The 21,213-nt window shown below is 36.7% G+C and overlaps 1 protein-coding gene across 1 annotated transcript in view; it reads left to right on the top strand.

Annotated features, from left to right (window-relative positions):
• Window positions 1-4,902, top strand: part of lmx1a (LIM homeobox transcription factor 1, alpha) — a 41,084-nt gene extending 36,182 nt beyond the window's left edge. Inside the window, 1 exon segment of the mRNA XM_051932428.1 lies at window positions 3,927-4,902. Within this exon segment, the coding sequence (XP_051788388.1) occupies window positions 3,927-4,075 (149 nt within the window). The 3' untranslated portion in view covers window positions 4,076-4,902.
• Window positions 4,903-21,213: the final 16,311 nt, after the last annotated feature.

Consider the following 21,213-nt stretch of genomic DNA (forward strand, 5'->3'; position numbering starts at 1 on the left):
TCAAGGATGGACAGGATTAGAAATGAGTACATGAGAGGGTCAGCTCAAGTTGAATGGTTGGGAGACAAAGTCAGAGAGGTGAGATTGCGTTGGTTTGGACATGTGCAGAGGAGAGATGCTGGGTATATTGGGAAAAGGATGCTAAGGATAGAGCTGCCAGGGAAGAGGAAAAGAGGAAGACCTAAGAGAAGGTTTATGGATGTGGTGAGAGAGGACATGCAGGTGATGGGTGTAACAGAGCAAGATGTAGAGGATAGGAAGATATGGAAGAAGATGATCCATAGTGGCAATCCCTAACAGGAGCAGCCAAAAGAAGAAGAAGAACAACAACAATCTATTAAAAGGGTGCCATATAATGAAGATGGAAATGAATGAATCAATCTTTATTTTTTATAGCATTATAGCATGAGATTCATAGTGGTGTATTTGTAGTGCTACTGCCTCACATCAAAGAGACCAGGTACTTCCTTTGTTTAGTTTGCGTGGTCTCCCAGTATCTATGTGGGATTTCTCCTGGTACTCCAGTTTTCTTCCCACAATCCAAAGACATGCAGATTAGATGGACTGGCAATGCTAAATTGGCTTGCGATGTGTGTGTTTGTGTTTATCCTGTAATGTGCTGGCTCCCTGTCCCAGGAATGTTACTGCCTTGTGCCCACTGCTTGGTGAGATGTGCTGCAGCCTCCCCGTGATCCTGCTACACTGATTTAGAAAATGGATGGATAGTAATTGCATGCAGCATCACAAAGTTATTTGCAGAGCAAACAAGATGCAAATATATTAAAAATGGCAGATGCAAGTAAAATCAGTAAACAATATAGTAAAAGGAAGAGCTGGGAAGTGTGTGTATTCAGCTTGCAAGCCCTGACCATAGAATGTTCCTTCCTTGCATCCTGTGCATGCTGGGATAGGCTCCAGGTTTCCCTCACCCCCGCCCTAGATTAGCGGGTCAGGAAAATGGATGGAAGGATGGATGGGTAGATGAATGTAATAAAACTATCTAAGCTATGTTTTGTTGTCTTACATTTCTTCTAATAGAGTTCTTTTATTATCTTTTGTTTTATTATCTTTTTGTTTTAACATTTGTTTTCCTATGACGTTTTCACACTAGTTGGTAATAGTTCTGCATTGGAATTCATCACCTTGTTGTTGTCCGTGTGGCATTTATTCATTCTCCCTGTATCTATGGATTTTCCCCTGATTAATCTGTCTGTCCTATAACATCTTCAAAGACGTATGTTAGGTTAATTGGCTATATAAATGCAAAGAATTATTATTATTATTATTATTATTATTATTACAAAATGTCCCTGTGTGGGTTTGAGTATGGGTGTGTATGCATGAGAGGGCCCTGTGATGAACTGGCACGCTGTACAGGGCTGTTTCCAGCCTTGCATCCAACATTGGGAAAGGCCTTGAATTAGACTAAATGATTCTGAGAATTTTTGGTTATAAAAATAAAAAACAGACATTGGGGTCTTAAACACAAACTACTAAATGACTTTCAGTTGGACCTATGTGTTCATCTTCACTAATTTTAGATATTATGAAAACTACAAATGAAAAGCCTAACATGTAAGATAATCTGGGTGAATCTGATACTGAATTGCTAATTAGCTTTGAAAACCAAAGCACCCTGAGAGTATGTGCTTCCATCTTGGAGTATTCAATAATATTACATACAGTTTAGCAGGATACAAAGTCAAAGCATGGAGTGGTAGCCAAAAAATGAATTGCAATGAAAACTAGCAGTGATAGTTTGGGGATCTTTGAAAACTTAATTTTTCAAAGAGAATGAGACAATTCTTCCCTATTAGATGATTTAAGAAATGTCTCCATTTGTGATCATTCTTCAATTAAAAAACTTTCATATGACTTTTTCAAGATAGGAGCATGTGGTGAAGTTAAAAATTTAGGACTGGAACAGAAAATGTCTCTATATGCAGATGATATGGTACTGTATGTACCAGACCCACAAAATTATGTGCCTGCAGTCTTAACAGCACTTACAGAATTTCAAAATATCTCTGGTCTCAGAATTAATCTGAATAAAAGTGTACTCTTTCCGGTGAATTCTCAAGCATATAATATTAGATTGGACACCCTACCTTTTATCATTGCAGATCAGTTTAAATACCTAGGGGTAAATATCACAAGTAAACACAAAGCTCTTTATCAACAAAATTTTGCCATCTGTATGGAGAAAATTAAGCAAGACTTGCATAGATGGTCAACCCTTCATCTCACTCTAGCTGGAAGAATTAACGTTGTTAAGATGAATATTCTTCCTAAGCTTCTTTTTTATTTCAAAACATTCCTATTTACATTAATAAATAATTTTTTAAGCAATTAGATTCAACCATAACCTCATTTATTTGGAACTCAAAACATCCACGTATCCAAAGAGCGACCCTACAAAGACCTCAGGCAGAAGGTGGCATGGCTCTACCCAACTTTCAGTTTTATTACTGGGCAGCAAACATACAAGCCATAAAAACCTGGACACAAATATATAAACATACACAGGCTTGGTCTGCAATAGAAGTAAAATCCTGCAGTACTTCTTTATATTCCCTGCTTTGTGCCCCAATAAATGCAAGTTATCGCCAATATACTAATAACCCAATTGTGCTTCACTCACTCAGGACATAGAACCAATGTAGAAAGCATTTTAAGATGGAGAATCTTTTATCTGTGGGACCTCTGCAAGAGAACCACCTCTTTCAACCCTCACAAACATATGCAGTTTTTAATATCTGGAAAAGATTTGGGATTAAATTGTTTAGAGATCTTTATATAGAAAACATCTTTGCATCGTATGAACAATTACACTCCAAATTTAACTTTCCAGCTACACATTTCTTTCACTATCTTCAAATTAGGAACTTTGTTAAACAGAACCTGCCCGATTTTCCTCATCTTGCACCCTCCTCCATGCCGGAAAAAATATTGCTCAGTTTCGAGGACTTAAACACCATCTCTGCAACATATAAAATTATTTTACAGTCCCTCCCTTTCAAAGGTCCAAGAGGACAATGGGAAAAAGATCTCTTAATCAATATAAAAGAAAAGGAGTGGAAAGTAGCAATACAGAGAATTCAGTCGACTTCCATATGCGCAAAGCATACAATTATTCAATTCAAAATTATATATTGAGCACATCTGTCTCGCTTAAAATTGTCCAAAATGTTTCCAGGGCAAGATCCAACCTGTGAACACTGCAATCAAGTCCCAGCCTCACTGGGTCACATGTTTTGGGCCTGCACCAAATGAACATCATTCTGGACCAAAATTTTTAAATGCCTTTCAGACAACCTTCATGTCACAATCCCTCCTAATCCATTAACAGCTGTGTTCAGTGTTCTTCCAGATGGGTTTAAAGTGGAGAAGGACAAACGAACTGTGAATGCATTCACTACACTTTTGCTAAACTGGAAGAATCCTAATTCTTCTCTTTTAAGTCAGTGGGAAACCAATGTTTTATACTATTCGAAATTGGAAAAAATCAAATTCTCAGTTAGAGGATCTGAACAGAACTTTTTCAAAACCTGGCAGGATGTAAACAATAATATTTTAGAATAAGCTCTTAAAGCACCGAGGAAGCAATTCTCTGTGCATTTTTTTCTCTTCTCCATTCATCTCTATTGCCCTATTAAACTAATCAATTTAGGTATGTCTACAAGCTTTAAGGTTTACCCCATTGGCCATGCTCACTTTCTCAGGGGTGGGGGTCGATCTGTTTTCAATCCCATTTTTTTGTAAAAACAGATCTATTTGTATGGAATGATTAAAATTAATAAAATTTAAAAAAAAATAAAATAAAAAAAATAAAAAATAAAATGTATGTAACGTGATGTTCGGCAGAAACAAATGACCACTCTGGTTAAACATCTCCTTGTATATCAAAATATCTGCTTCTTTTTCAGGTAATGAATCTGTTTTCCATGAGATGGACAGCGATACATCTCTCAGTAACCTTGGGGACTGCTTCCTCTCAACACCAGAAACTGGACCTGGCCTGGTGAATCCTATTGATCGCCTCTATTCCATGCAAGATTCCTATTTTGCTACATAGATTCTTCTGTATGACTGTACCGGCACAATACCTTTAAAGGGACCAGAGAAACCTCATGCTGTCATACATTTTAAAACAAGCTTCTGTATTTATTCAACATATCATGACATTAATAATGTGGAGTATTGCACACTTGGATGGGGCGCTTTAAAGAGCACTTAAATGTTATTCTGCTTTGCGATTTAAGAGAACAACATAAAGTTTAAAAAGGAAGATTCTGCACGTATTGTGTCTTTTTAAAAACAGGTTTGGACATTTGGTCATCTTTTCAACCATTACAAATGGTACAGTTGATACAGTGTAATATTTAATTATGTTTTTCATTTGTATGTTAAATGTATATTTAATTTAATAAGAAATAATGTAAAAATTGTTAAGGACTGTGTTCTGTGGAAAATGATCTCCAAAAGAATGAATGTAAGAAACTGTGATCATTCAAATAATGCAAGTAGGATGATGGCATGCTGCTATTTTAGACAAGCAATGTGAAATAAGAAGACCATTCCACTTCTGGCTGTCATAACTCAAATATTGGCCCGATTTTCATTTCATCTGTTAACAACGTCTCTGTAGAGTGAAGAAGTAAATGTTATTCCTAACCTGAAAAAAAGAAACATGGGGACATAATGTTTTGGCTGTTTGGCCTTCATCAGATGTGTGACCTTCTTTCCATCTGTCAGTTACTTCATACACAAAGGATAAGACAGGAAATATTTATTTTAAATTGTTTACCAGTATATAATCCAACTTCTATATTCTGTGTGGATGTATATGACTAAAGTTTGTGTCATTTTTCAATTAAAACAATCTAAATAAAAAATAGACTAGCCCCACCCCTGCTGTAACTGAAAAAATTCATTTTCAGGTGACTTTGTGTGAAGTTCAATATAAAATAAGTGGTTTGGCAGAATAATTGAAGCCATGTGAAGAGAACAATAGAAAAAGATGAGAAAGGTCTGGGTAGGCATTGGTCACAGTTGAAAAGGCTCAAGTGGATTAGCCCGTCATTCAAGGAAACCTGAAACCAGCACAATAACCTGGAGTCCAACGGCATGTGACAAGTGTTCAAGCAAGAAGATGTTATGAGTGTGCTTGACAGTGTGAGGCCCAAATGGGGATCTGTGCAGAAAGGGAAATGGGTCTCCTTTACAATCGACTTCCTTTTTCTCTGTGGTGCTGTCAAGTGGAAATATAATGTCTGGGCATCGGAGTTCACCATTTTTTCAGTTTAGTGGTGCCTTGGGTACAGGGGTGGGCTGGGAAAGGCAAAAGTAGAGTGCTTTATAAATGCGCCTTCTTCAGTGTTCAGTGCATTCTGTTTTTTTGCTTGCAGGTGCAAGATTCAGTAGTCATTACTATATAGTGAGTATGTAGTGCCTTTCGTGGTGATTATCCAAAGCACTGTATAAGCAATACATTGAAATGTCATGAAATAAATACACAATCTGGATCTGGACAGAGGCAGGAAAGGCTAACATTTCTGAGCTCAAATGATTTTAATTATTAGCAGAAAAATGTTAGGAATTATAAAGTGGCTGCATCAGTATATGTCCATATCAGGCAAAAATGTTAATCCAGCAATAAAAAATAAAAAGGTGGATGGAAAGTTAAATGTGTTTTGTTTTACAGCACCATGGAGACATAAATAACTTGGGCTAACAAAGTAAAATCTAGCTTTTGACTATTGTGGCTTAGTCTTTGACCCACTGAACTGTAAATCAGAATGGTGCCTTTCCAGACGCTGTGTGGTCCTTAGTGACAACAGATAATGCTGTAGGGATAATACTGCAATAGTATAAAATACACAAAAAGACACACATAATAAATGAATTGATGTCAATGTCTTGGCCATTACAAGTAAGTTAGGCGGTGTTCATGAGATTGCCTTATGATAAAAGGCTCATGGAGGAATGGTTCTACTTTGTGCATCCAAATCTACTAAGATAAGGTGATGCTCCATGCATTCCTATAATGGAAGAAGGGGGTTCAGAAACTGGATTAGGAGTGTTATGAGTGTTGTATATATTGGCTAAGTCTTTACAATAGCTCTGTGAACTGTGGTGATTCAGAATATTGAGTGTAACACTGGAACAAACATTAGATAGATAGATAGATAGATAGATAGATAGATAGATAGATAGATAGATAGATAGATAGATAGATAGATAGATAGATAGATAGATAGATAGAATTTTATTTGTCTCCAGGAGAAATTATGCTTTTTACAGAGGCTTATTAAATAAATTGATAAATAAATATACATACATGCACACACTGTGAACTGAACACACACCAGAATGACAAAAGAAAATAAAAAAGAAAGACATCTTCTGACTTTTCAGTCACATCATAGTGTGGCATTATGAGAAAATATTACCTTTGCAGTGAAGGAGCACCCGTAGCGTTTCTTGCACACACTTCTGCTGAATAATTTAATGACTAAAAGTCATCTGTGTTGTTGTGTCAGACAGAGGAGATTCAGCATTGTTGATAATGGCACTTGGTTTTGTTTTAATTCTCTCTATTACTACTACCACCTGGGGGGTACAAAGTGCATCCTGTAACTGAGCCTCCCCTTTTAATTAGCTTGTTGATTCAGTGGGTCACTCTTGAAGTGATGTCACCAGCCCAACACACCACAGCATTGATAACTGCTTTGGCCATCACAGAGTTGTAAAATATGTGGAGGGTGTCACCACACAGACTAAAGGAACGCAGTCTCCTAAGAAAAAAGAGCCTGCTCTGGCCATTCTTATATAGTTCCTTTGTGTTATGAGACCAGTCCAACCTGTCATTACTGTGGACCTCCAAGTACTTGTAGGAGCACACCACCTCTATATCCACTACCTGTCAGGGGCATCATGTATAAATGGTGCGCATGCACAAAAATGTTGCATACGAACGTTTCCACGCTCAAATCGCGATGTATAAAACCTAAACTTTGTGTAAAGCCATTCCACGGTACCTCATACCCTGGCTTACGCAAGTTCTACACTCAGTTTTGCAAACTGCTGGCACCCAGTGTCAAAGCAGTGCTACTATTCCAGTGTGGTTTCCCTTTCTTTTTTAGATCCACATCCCTGACGCGGCTTTATAAATACACTGAAATTAACCGCATATTGTTTATTAGTTTAATGCATCTGATTGTAATTAACCTGTAACAATATAATGGTCCACGGAATGGCCAAACTATTCCAAATACCATAGCTGCTTTAGCATTGTTACTCTCACTGTACCTTCTTTTTCTTCTTTCAACTGCTCCCGTTAGGGGTTGCCACAGCAGATCATCTTTTTCCATATTACTCTCACTGCACCACTCGGAGTATTTATATCACTGTACCTGAGTGTGGAATCACAGCTCTACAGCAGCTGATTGGAAGGAGAATTATCAGTATACAGCATCAAGCACACACTGCCTCAGCCATGCTGTCTATTTGAACTGCTCACACACAGGAGGTTCAGAAACAGTTTCATCCCATGAACTAGAAACGCTCTCAATCAGTTCATCAAGTGCTCCTTGTAGAACTGTTTGTACTTATTAGTGCAATTGCCTCACTGTAAACTTGCACTACAGTTATAATATTGCACAACCTGAGCCACTTTATAAAGCACGTATTTAAATTAGATTATGATATCATTTTTAAGATGAAATGCAGCAAAATATGTTTATTATATTATACAGATAAAACATTAACTTCATTTAAATAATCTATATTGTTAATAACTAAAAATGTGAGGACACTGTGTCGCAGCGCTAGCAAGGATCTGGCACTCAGTTCACAGATTGTTCCTGCCTCGCGCTGTATGCTTGCTGGGACTGGCGTGACACTGGATGGATAGATGGATAGAATAATTAAACATGTACTATGAAGATATTTCAATGTTGCTTAAAAGTTTTGAAGAATCAGCGTTCTAAGCTTACAGATGGCTTAACGTCTATTACAGAGCTGATTGTGTGGCGATTGGGTATTTAGAGAAAGAAAAGTAAGGACAGGAATCAGGGGTTAGTACGTTTGAAAGAGACAGTACTGCTGCAATAAATTATTTCATTGAAGGTCGCGCACAATCACTGCACCACTGTGTTCCAATGTTTAATAACATGCTTTAACTCCTGTCATCATGAAAATGATATCACGTATACATCTCAGTATTTTAATTATTCAGAGAGCTGTAATATTATGAATGTAATGGATTCTGTGTCCTGTCGGAGGAAGAGAAAGCCCGGAAGCACGTAGTGATTCACACACATAGAGCACATAGAAGATCAAATACAAAACAAAGCATTTAACATGCTACTTTAGTTACGATGGGATTTGAGAAACTAGTAAATTAAATGATTTTAAGATGAAGTTTATGATGTTCTACTTTAATGACAAAATAAACTACGTGATTAAAGTGGAAATTTCGAGATTAAAGTTGACATTTCGTGCTTTTTTCTCACTGTGTGCCTATTTTTTTTTTCTCTGTACCCTAATAAGCTTTCATATGAAACTCAGACGGTGGGCTATGACTAGCCTTTTCATGGCGACTTTGATATCTGACAACTTCTTTTTTATTTCGGGCACTGTGCGACTTTGTGAACTTGTGCTTTCGAGTTTCTCTGACACTCTGTGTCACTCGATCAACTTCCTTTTGTTGTTTATACCACTGTTTAAACCAACAAATAGTATGTTTTTCCTTGCCTCCACTTGATATTTGCTGAAATTCTTCTATTTTCCCTGTGCTTTTGCCATTGCCTTTTCACAGAAGGCTGAGCTTAAGGGCTATTTATATTGATTTGCATATTCAAAGAGGCGTAATTCTGGGAGGAGTTGGGGTGGGGCAGCAGGCGCGTGCATGTGCGTTACTTTTCATGCTGACCGAGATTTATGTAGCGGAAGAACGTGGAAGTTGGCGTATGCACAGATTTATGCATCTGGATTTTTTTGTGTGTAAGCACATTTCTGCTTTTGTCCGTATGCCATGTTGTAGTGTGAATTCTACGTATGGCGTTATGCATGAGGCCCCAGACCTAGAGGATCATTGCTGTGGTGAAAGTCAGTAACCAGTTCCTTGGTTTTGCTGATGCTAAGTTGCAGACAATTCTCTTTACACCAATAAACAAAGTTCTCCACCTGACTCCTATACTCTGCCTCATTCACTTTATCAATACACCCCATAAGTGCAAAATCATCAGAGAATTTCTCTAAGTTGCTTGACCTGCTCTTATTTTTCTAGTTGGAGGTATACACAGTGAAGAGAAAAGGAGACAGGACTGTTCCTAGTGGTGCGCCAGTGTTGTTCACATCCATATCAGAGTCCTTGAGTCTCACAAACTGCAGTCTGCCCGACAGATAGTCCATTATCAAGCACACCATAGGCTCATCCACCTGCGTATCTCTGAGTTTACCCAATTACAAGGATGGCTGGATGGTACTGAAGAACCTGGAAAGATCAAAAAACATAATCCTCACAGTGGTAACACCTTTTTCCAGGTGACAATAAACATCACAGTAGTATTTGAATAGAGTGATAAGAGGTTTGGATTCAAATGTTGTGGTTGAGAGCTCCAGTGTGTGGATGGCATAGAGATAAATGGAGAACAGTAAGACACTATGTTCTTAAGTGTCCTATAAAACCCTCATTAGAAAATACTGAAAAATAATAAAATATTGGAAGAGAACAGAAAAAATAATTTCAAGGATTAAGTATGGATTGCTGCGGTGGGTTGGCACCCTGCCCAGGATTGTTTCCTGCCTTGTGCCCTGTGTTGGCTGGGATTGGCTCCAGCAGACCCCCGTGACCCTGTGTTCAGATTCAGCGGGTTGGAAAATGGATGGATGGATGGATGGATGAAAGTATGGATTGAAAAAGTGCTTTCCTGGGGTAGCTTTTGTGTTAGGAAACATAAAATAAAAATTTAAACTCTCCTTCACCAAACACAGCTGCATATTATTACAATATTTCATTGCAAGTGAGTTCTATAATTAAAAAAGAATCCTTTTAATTCTCGTGGTGGTTAATAGGTTAGGAAGCTGCATATTAGTATTTGACATGTAAAAGTGCAGTCTCTCATTTCAATATGTAAAGGTAACAGATTTGGCTTAGAATCAGAAACACAAGTAACAGAAGCGCCTCCATCACATCACCTGTCGTTACATGCAGTGTACAGGTCAAGTGATCTTTACTATGTGAAGCATTAAACAAAATCCTGCTTATTGGTCATTTTCCTCATTGACTTTCACCAGGCAGCTCTTTATGCAAATGATTCGATGGGAAAATCATTTCAGGAGAAGCATGTTGGGCTTTTTGAGTAAGACTAACAGTGAGCTCTGGTCCTTGATGTTAGCATTGAACACCGTTACTTAGAAAGTTAATATATGTTAGAAAAAGTAGCTAAAACTGATACCTAAACAGACTAAAGATGCACAATCTTTAAAGTACACTGTTGCTCTGGGCATCTTGACCATATACCAGCCTGGGTATCAGGTATTGTACACTGAATAGAGAAAAATCAAAGTACAGCTCAAAAATCTTTTATGAATTTGGACAATTTGATACATAAAAAACAAAGTGTTAGATACTATACCAAAGACCACCCAAGAATAATGTTGATTCTGTCAGCATATTTAAGGAGACAGGAGATCAAAGATCAGAGGACAGAAGTCTGCAAGAAAAAAAAAGAAAAAACCTTCTGTATGACATACAAGTATGAAGCTCTTTCTTTCTTTCCTTTTTTTCTTCTTTTTATAAGCAATACCTCTATGCCCTTTCTGTGATCTTTATGTTTTGTCTCAAATTTCCTTCGATGAAATTAGAGCTCAAAAATAAGAGTGCAATTCACTGGTCACGAACAATTGTGGTGCAGTCTGTCCTGGGGGCCTGCAGTCTACCACAGCAGCAACAGCAACAGCGGCCCTCTTGGGAGCTGAACGGGGACTTTGTTTAACTGCGCATACAGATTTAATAGCTGTGATACTTCTCTCTAATGTTTTAGTAGATCCTTCCATACTGACATGAGTCAAACATATTATGATGTGGTTGCACAAGAAAGATTAACTATAATGCACTGTATATCTAAAAAGTATTAATGCTATCTGATGATGATGATTATACAGTATTTATATATATATAAAATATGTATATTCATATATATATATTTTAAATATGTATATTTTTATATATATTTATTTATATATATTTTATACATTCTCCCTGTGTGTAATCTATTCATCTGTCTGTATATGTATTTATTTTCTTAGTGCCTCAAATTTTCTCACTGTTCCCAAGGTTTTGTGTGTTAATTGGTAATTTGGTTGGGAATGTGTGCTGAAAGTGGTCCCTTCGGTAGTCTTACAGGCAGGCTTTCTTCCTTGGATCTGATGCAGCAGAGCAGACAACTCAGAGCAACTAGATTTACCAAAATCAGTAAAGGGGAGAATCAATATATAGACTTTAAAGAGAGAGCATGCCATCTATCTCACAATAGACCTTGGAGGAAGAACATAGTAGACTTTGCCCATGTGTAGGTCTTTAAAAACTATACAAGAGGGATACAGTACATACTTTTAAATATAATGGTGCTCAAAAAGAACTTTCCTGGGCTATGTAGTTCCTTATTGAACTATTATTGGAAAAATAATCATTTCGTTCTGAGAAGGGGTTTTTAATACGGAATTGGTTCTTTTGGCATTGAAAGGTTCCCTAGTTTGTGGAAAAAAACAGAAATCTTCAATGTCTATACTTTGCAGGAAACAAAAGTTCAACAAAACCTGAACTTAGCCTGTGTTATTTGTATGCTGCAAGAGTCCTTTGATGTTTCTTTTGGGAACTGAAAAATTGTTCTCCTATGTCATCGCTCTGAAAACCTGAAAACTTCTTTGGCACCTTTACTGCATATTTTGCTGTTTTGTACTTTGCGACGGACACGAACCAAATGCTTGTTAATGAGCGTTTGGAATGGATAATATTACAGATACTGTATATTGCCTTAATTTTTTGTCAGCTACTACCGGTAGCTTCACAGATTGAAGTTTGGCGCTTTCAAAAACGTCAAGTCCTTGTTTATATGTGTGCCAAACAATAACGGTAAACCTAGAGTTTGACTTCGATTTACGACGATTACTGACGTAATAGACTGATGATCCACACACAGGAAAACGGTGATCAGAAAAATGATTAATTAATTAAATACGTCAATAGTAAAGATATATCTGATTGTTTGTCTATCACGTATGACAGTTCCATTTTGTCTTTTTTTTTAAATTTCAGATAATCCTAAAGCCACTATTTAGGATTAAATGTACAATCCATCCAAGTATTTAACGAATTCGCGGACAGTCAGTACTTTAATTAATAGCACCGAGAACAAACTAGTAAAAACAGTGGACAACAGAAACCAATCCCAGACGGCCATACATGCTGAGTCCAATTTGATTCGTCAAATTCCGTGCGTCACGTGGAGAGAGTAGGAGCACGCTCAAGCAGACACGTGCAGAACATTCCAGTCATTGTCATGCCGAGGAGAAGTGCCTGGAATTGCGATTCAGATGCACAAATCTGTACCACAGTGCATCATTTAATGCATGGAATCAGGTAAAGCAAACGGTGCAAATAAATACTGTGCATGCAAAAATATGCATATATTTTCAAAGCGGTATTTATTAAAAATAATAATATACGCTATTGAAAAGAGCTAAAAAGCTGCTATATTCATTGATATATTTTATGATTTTAAACGTCTTTATTTCTTGATTTGTTTGTATTTTTTCAAGTAGCGGCAAAATTCCTACTCAACAAAAAATGCGACAACTAATTTGGAATGGTTTATTTCTTAAAATGAAACTCTTTGAATAAGAAAATTATATTTACTTAAACTAAAACGATAAGCTTATACCGTTATATTAATTTATTTAGTTAGCGTAAACGTAGGTTATTTCTTGGTTTGTGTAACCTTATCGTTCCTCTGTTCCTTCTCAGTCATTGTAATTCTGGCGCTGGTCTATTTCATAAAAATAAATAATAAATTAATAAATGCATACTTACATAAAAGAGATATGTATTAAACGATATCCCTAATGCGTGTGTGTCCTGCCTTGCTCCTCATGCTTGCTGGGATTGGCTCCAAACTCCCCCACCCCCACTAACGATACTGCTCAGGATTAAGAAGATGGCATGGTATGGAATGGTTGTAAAAGTGTGCTATTTTGGCAGTATTAGGCGGTAGCATCTACGTAAGACATAATTTTTCTTTTAAATATATTGTGGTGTACGGAATAACAACCCTGTACTGTGCCACCCCAGTGACTGCTCCGTCATTATAGTATGCGCAGTTTTGTTCAAAGCTGTTGGAAGAAGCTTCTGCAAGGGGTAACATGAGATAAGGTACCCACATTTAATTCATTATGACATTTATGATTGGTTAAAATATACCCGGATAACACTATGAGATGTATCTGACAATACATTGCATATTGGAAAATGCTTTTCTGCCAGTTTTATTTTAAAGTATCGGAAGTGGACTTCAGTGCTTCTGTCCATTCCATATATTTACAAGGTGACACAGTGAGAGGCGTTATGTGTAGGCCTACGTGTTTATTGTGGAAAGGTGATGTATAAAATAAATGGTTCGTTGACAAGCAATTGCTCTGGAACCACACAACATAAAAAATACCATTAGAGCTCTGTTATTTTTAAGGGTGTAGAAGACACACCTATCGGAATCAATGAGGTTGCTCATCTGTGTGCTTAAATGCTGGTAACGAATGAAATCTTATTAAAAAAAAAGACTACCGGTGTGCTCTAACAGCAGGATGCGATAACCTAATTATTACTCTGGAAATACCAAAACAGCAGTCACCCTTCGAATCGTTCGACCCTTGATTGGTCCTCTAATGATGGTCTGAGATGCACCTTATTGGTAGCTCTTATAATTGGCTTCATGCTGTTTCAGAACATAAACAGCTGATGTGTGTTTGTAAGAAACATCTCAATAGGAAATTTCCATAATTACACATTATTATTCCATTAACGTCAGACGCGGACAGCTTTACTCATAAGAGACACAAAACGTCTTTTCAAGGTAGTTGTAGAGCTTACACCAAATATACCTTGAAGAGTTTTAAAAAATGTTTTACAGACTGTCATTTATGATATATTTACTGAATATTTTACTTCCAATGTATACGTTATTGAAAACGCTCACGTTCTTAAAAATATTAGTTCAGATCAAGAACACCTGACCTTAGCCTTATTGAATGCAGTGAGAGTCCTTTTAAATCTAAGACTCCACTGGTATTTCACAAATCTCTTACCATGTATTCGTGGTCTATTAGTGGAGCCTGTTACGAATCTAAATAAATAAACGTTCTTTCTGGAGCCTTCATTTGGATGGTTCTGGAAACCAACGTGGCTCTGAAGAACCCGTTTGGTACTCCGATTTTTAAGAGTGTATATCAGAATTAAACATGATTTAGACAAAAAATGAGCAAAATGCATACTAAATACAATTTTAATTCAGGGAAAATAATATACACATATTAACGAAGTAAACGTTTAGCTTATTTTTTATGTAAAAGCATGAAAGTCTCCATTCGTGAATTCTGCATATCAGATGCAAGCAAGATGTTTATTTATTTATTAGTCCATCGGGTAGCTTTAACGCCACACTTTGGGTGACACCGTTACAGTTTTTGTTATTTATTTCCCTCCCTATTCGTCCGAAAAAGGCCAGGATTTATTCCCACAGATGAAAGTCGTATTGACAGCATGATCAGCGATTATTATTTATGAAAATTCAAACAAAACGAAATAAGGACATTCAGCAGTTAGTGCCCATTAGATTGAAGTGCCCTCCGAAACACTCACTCCCGTGCAGCAGGAGTGCTACCCACCTCGTGTAATGTTAGCCATATGAATACAAATATGAAATGTAACGTACTGTACTTAGCCAACGAATAGTAATCACCATTATCCTTCTAACTAACCTTTAATGAGTTTCAAACAATAAACAAGAATTGAAGACTGAAGACAGTGGCTGCGATGCCACACGTCATCCAAACTGCCTGAAAAAGATAAAAACGAGTTGATATAAATTTAACTAAGATGTAGGCAAGAAAAAATGTTATTTAATAAAAGACATTAGCAAGTGTTAAAAATGATCGAATCAAAAGTGTGCAGCCACTGTTACATTTCCCCAATCCTATTCTTAGTGCATCGGGACCTTTTATCGGTGTGTATTTACTTTTGTGAGAAAAATCAACACAATTGTTAATGAATCAAAGTGAATTGTTAACTCTGCGGCGTTCGGCATATTCCATCGATATTCATTTTTTTATTCCTTTTATGAACACTAGCAGGTGCAAATATCACCAAATGAGTTACTTAGTTGTTGGGCTCCGGTAATTTCCACCACTTTATTGAAAAAAGATGTTTAAAGGAAACAATTTATGTCTCATGATGCTAATACTATAATGAAAAATATACATATTTAAATTAACAGATAAAGTGTGTGTATATATATATATATATATATATATATATATATATATATATATATATATATATATATATATAATGATAAATAACAACTTACACAAAGGAGATATTCTATGCGCTAAACTCAGTAATAATAACCTTTTTACTGCATTTCACAATGAAGTAATAGTCACAAATTCATATTGACATACCTGCTCTTAGTTTCTAAACGTGCAGACACAGGTACGTCCTTATATTAAATAACAAGGAATTGGCTTCGAACTTGCATTATTTGGCACAAAACCATTAACCAATAAACTATGTGAAAAACGAACATTTGAATGAATCTGCACTTTTTATTTTAATTGTGATGCAGAATATATACATTTTACCTACCTCTCCACTCTTAAAAATAAATATGCCAAAGTGGTTATTCAGAGCGATGCCACGTGGGAAACAGTTTTAGCTCTTAAATTAACCATCCTCCTGACGTTTCCAGAACGATTCCTTAATATACATCCGTAGGTTCCTAAAATAACCATGAGTGGATGACAACAGAGTTGTGAACTCCTGATTGTAAAGGGACTCTGGCTGCACGAGACAACACACGTCAAGTTCATGTGTTCTTGATCTGCTGTCCTATAGCCTATATTAAATATTTGTTTTGTTCACATATTAAGAACATTTTCCAATCCCAAAGAACCAATTCCATAAGCAAAGAACCCTTCTCACAAAGAATTTGATCTTTGTCAAGCAATAGGTTCATGAAGAACTACGCAACGCAATAAAGTGTCATTAAAGAACCGTTATTTTTAAGAGTGATACCGCTAACAACAATAAATATACATGGAGACAACATTCTTTCTATTTTATAGTTATGGCCTGTGTGATTTATAAGGTTTGTCTTAAATAAAAAGGGTAATACATTTAAACCCACGTCTTTCAGAATAAGTATAGAGTGGTACAATACTGACTGACAGCACCAGAGTCTGAGGCCTGATTCTCACACCCTAACTGTATGGATATCACTTGTTATCCATGTGTTTCTTTCTACTTGTGCTTCCTCGCAAAGACTCCTGTGATACTTGAATGACTGTAATTCATGTGCGGCCATACATTGGGTTCAGGCCCAGAGGTCCGGCGGTTAGAAGGGTCATCCGTTGTGAAAATGTAAGCAACTAAGTCTCTGAAGATGAATGCAGGTGCAGTGCTGAAGATTTTGGACCCTCTAATAGTAAAAAAAAATGATCTAGGGTGACACAAAGACCTTTGAAGTGGCGCTCTCTAATGGGCATAGACAGTGAACTGAAGGAAAAAGCAAAACAGAACTTACTTATTTTTTATATGTCTCCTCTAATTGTGTTTTCTACTGTATTTAGACCGGTGGAGGTATTGACTTATATTAGCTGGTTGAATTTAGGATATTAAAGAGGTCATGTTGAATGGTTATTAAATTATTGCATGTACAGTAGTTCTACAGAATTGGTCGTGCGCGTCTCCATGTGTTATAGCGCAGCTTGTCACGCTGTTCATTCTGCACCAGCAAACTTTTTGAATTTAGCGAGGACTGTCCAGTTCAGATGAGCAAGTGGCTGGTTTTTGGAATCACTTGTGTGTGTGTTTGGGGGGAGGTTGGGGGGTTGGAATTGGGGGATCCAAATGATGATGATGTTATTTCTACATTTTGTTTTCCCGGAGCATGCTATGTTTGGGTTTTTACTGTATTTGAACCTTATGACTGAATACCAAGTGTATATAGGCTATTGTGCTGCTCACGTAAATAAAAACACGCAAATCCCTACTCGAATTATTGCTGTAAAAAAGTTCCATCTACATCGCTAATATACCGAAGTTACTAAATTAATGTTTATCCATCCATCCATTATCCAACCTACTATATCCTAACTACATGCCCCATAAATAAAATAAACATTGGTATTTGGTTGAATAACGTACTTCCATTCAATGTGTCTGTAGGTTGGTTCAGCTTTTCACGACACGGGTGGAGAGGATTATTTAGGGAATAGCCGTTCCTGCCTTTCACCAGGTGCACTTCGGATCGGTTCCGGCTACGTGCGACCCTAAATTTGGATTAAGCATATTCAGACTGTGAGGAAATCATGGCCCTGTTTAGACACTAGAGCACGGAAGTATCAGTCACATAGCTGCTGAAACAACTACTGGTTAGAAACGTAGTTTGGAATATATATTTTATATCTGTATAAAACAGAAACCTGATAACATGATTGAATATTAACACAACATGCTTGCGTTCGTGTTTTACATCTACGCTATGTGACATTTAACTAAGACATTAATTTTAACCGTTCTCAGATACCCTCAGCCTATAAAAGGGTCACGGTGAGCTGGAGCCAATATCGGAGAAACCGGGCGTAAATCTGGAAACAGTCCTGGCCAGATCACAGGGCCAACGCACAGCCAGTTTTGACTCGGAAGTTAACTTGACCTGCACCTCTTTGGAGATGAGGGAAGAGACCTCCCGTAAACATGGCAAGAAAGTGAAATGATCTCACATTCAACAGCCGACCTCCGGATTCTTGTCCAGCACCCTGGTTCTTCCGTGAGGCAGCAGCAGTAATCACAGGGTCATCGCAACGCTTATTTTATATGTATGTATGTATGTATGTATGTATGTATGTATGTATGTATGTATGTATGTATGTATGTATGTATGTATGTATGTATGTAGTTATTCCAGCCCGCTCGGTAAACCAACCTGAATGGAATTTTTGTATAATATTGAATGTGCTGTGCAATTCTTTCGCGTATGTATGTATGTATTATTATTATTATTATTATTATTATTATTATTATTATTATTATTATTATTATTAATAATAATAATAATAATAATAATACTTTGGTGCAGCTGTTGAGAGTTAAAACCAACACCTAAAACACTGAACGTTTGATTCAGGAGATGGTAAGTTGATCTACTTTAGTGTGATCATAGAAAGAAAAACCGTGTCCTGTGGTAAACTAATACAAAAAGATGTCGGATGTTTGTCTATTTATTTATGTGTAAAACATAACATTTCAAACCGGTATACAGTACATGATTATTCTGCTCGCGATTAAATTGATGACCAAGTGTATTTATTTAAAACATCAGCCACTGCAAAGACGTCATGAATTGATTTTCTTTTGTTATCGTCTCAGTGCACGGGTGTATCTCGCGATGGATTTACAACGATCGCTCCTGCTTTGAACCTCAGACTACCAAAGCGACCTTGAAAGACAAAGTGGATACAGAAGGTGGGTTGTTAGTTCAGCTTTAGTAGTTCAAAAACCAAGTAAAAGGAGTACAATATATCTTACTTCCACTAGAGGGAGGCATTTCTACATTTATTTAAAAAGAATAACTAGTCTGTTGGATTATACAGTATTGCAGCTTTCCTCGATTGCTTTGGTGCAACTCACACATCAGAAACGTAATTCTGCACACTCTTAATGTAGCTGTGAAATCAGTATCTCATTTTCCTTCACAAATCATCATTCCTCATTGTGTTTGTGCAAACTGCCATTGTGCCTACACATTTCACTACAAAAGACGCTCTGTCATTGTGTTGATGTATTTCTCATCTGATTCTGACAGCTCATGTACGTTCGTCAGCCAAAATCACACTCCTATCTCTCACCTTGATACTCTCCTGCTTTGCATTAGTGTTTTCAGTAAAATCACTATACATTTTCTTCAGATAAAGAGCACGGCCAGTCACACGACGTCAGTAGCATCACTAAAATTGTTTTCCATTTGAAAACAAACGTAATTGCATGCTCTAAGAACAGGTTCTATAGAAAAAAATAGAAACTCAAGTTATCAATCTTGTAACACAGATGCTTGTCATGGTGCTGCAGTAATTGCATACAATCATATGTGGATGCCCAGGTTTCACCCACTACATAGTGTTGAAAATGGAGCAGGAAGCAGGTTTTATGCAAGTGAAGGAGGACTTGTAAGTGGATTTGGTGTCCATATGCATGTTATGGCAAGAAGGAGAAGAGCACACAGGATAAGAAAGAGGCAGCGGTAGAGGGAGAGGAGTGAATAGGTACCAGAAGGTGTCTAATGAAATAAGGGCAACAATTGTGGAGTATGTTATTAACAGTGGTCTCAGCTTGGCTGAAGCTGGGTGACGGGTATAGCCTCAGGCGACACGGTCTGCTGTGGCATCTGTAGTATAGACATTCAGGAATGCAAACAAGAATCTGATCTCAGATTTTCATTAGTACTGTATTATATGAAATGTAACACATACATTTCTGTAGTATACAGTACAAAGTAGAATCAGCTGGTTGCCACAACTCAGTCTGTGACAATATACAGTACGATAAGTAACGTATTATCGTATATCTCTTCCAGAAAGAGACAAACTGAAGTCCACCCCTTAGTTGCTCAACACAAATTGAGTCAACTGACTCTTTAATCAACAGTCTTTTTTGATTAAAGGGCCAACGTAGGCTGGATATTTTGGTGATGGCCATATCAGAGTAGATCTGTTAAAATTTTAATTCATGTAAACCCCAAGAAGGATGTAGTTATGGATGCACTCACACAAGCACCATTGGACTCCACCTCATTTTGGTATTCAAAGCTAATTAAGCATTTCTTTTTGATCACTCACTGAAAAAAAGCATGTTATATTGAAATAAAAAATGTATATAATTTGAGTATAACAAAATTGTTTTAATCAAAAATTATTTTATTTTTCTTACTTTTTCTCCATTGTCTGTATGTGCTTTAGCCAAATTTAGTCAAATATTACAAATGTGGTGATGTAGTTATGAAAACGTCAAGTGCATTCACTGAACTTTGTATGATTTCTCATTCATGTCACAGAATTATTTCCACTTTTCACAAAACTAACACATGGAACACACAACTTGCAAAATAGTTTGTACAAATTACATCACAGAGTACTGTTTTCACCTGACAATTATTTGTTTGCAGTCCTTTCATAATCTTCTCAATTTAGAGAAATCTGTTGCAGCTGTGTAAGCTCGTATACTCTCTTTGAGATGGCAGAGGTACAAAGCTGTTGATTTGGATTTCATTACAAAGTCACACATAAAGAGGCACACCAGGGCAGTCACTTTGATCAAATACAGCAGAGCTTGTAGGCATAGGCGTAGGCGCAGAAGTAGGGTTATGAAAATGCAAGGTTGGAAGAGCTGGACAGGATCTTCAAAGACAAACTAGATATGTATCAAAAGAAATAATGGAAGAAATCATTGATAATGATAATTAACCATGGGCTGACTTTGAGTGAAGCAAGCAAAAGGGTTAAATCTAATCTGAGCAGATCAAGAGGTGGATCAACACAGACCAATGAAACAATTAGAATATTTATATATATATATATATATATATATATATATATATATATATATATATATATATATATATATATATATATATATATATATATATATATATATATATATATATATATATATATATATATATATATAATATATGTATATGTATGTATGTGTGTGTACGTGTGTGTGCATATACACACACATTATGGTCTGAACACACACCAGAATGAGTAAAAATGCACCCAGAACGTGTATAGTGGTGAGTGGGGGGATGCAAAAACCAGTGTGTCAATTTGTGTTGGTTCCACACCCAGATAAGTGGAGAGGGTTATGTCAGGAAG

The sequence above is a fragment of the Erpetoichthys calabaricus genome, chromosome 10 (assembly GCF_900747795.2).
Source record: "Erpetoichthys calabaricus chromosome 10, fErpCal1.3, whole genome shotgun sequence".
NCBI lineage: Eukaryota > Metazoa > Chordata > Cladistia > Polypteriformes > Polypteridae > Erpetoichthys > Erpetoichthys calabaricus.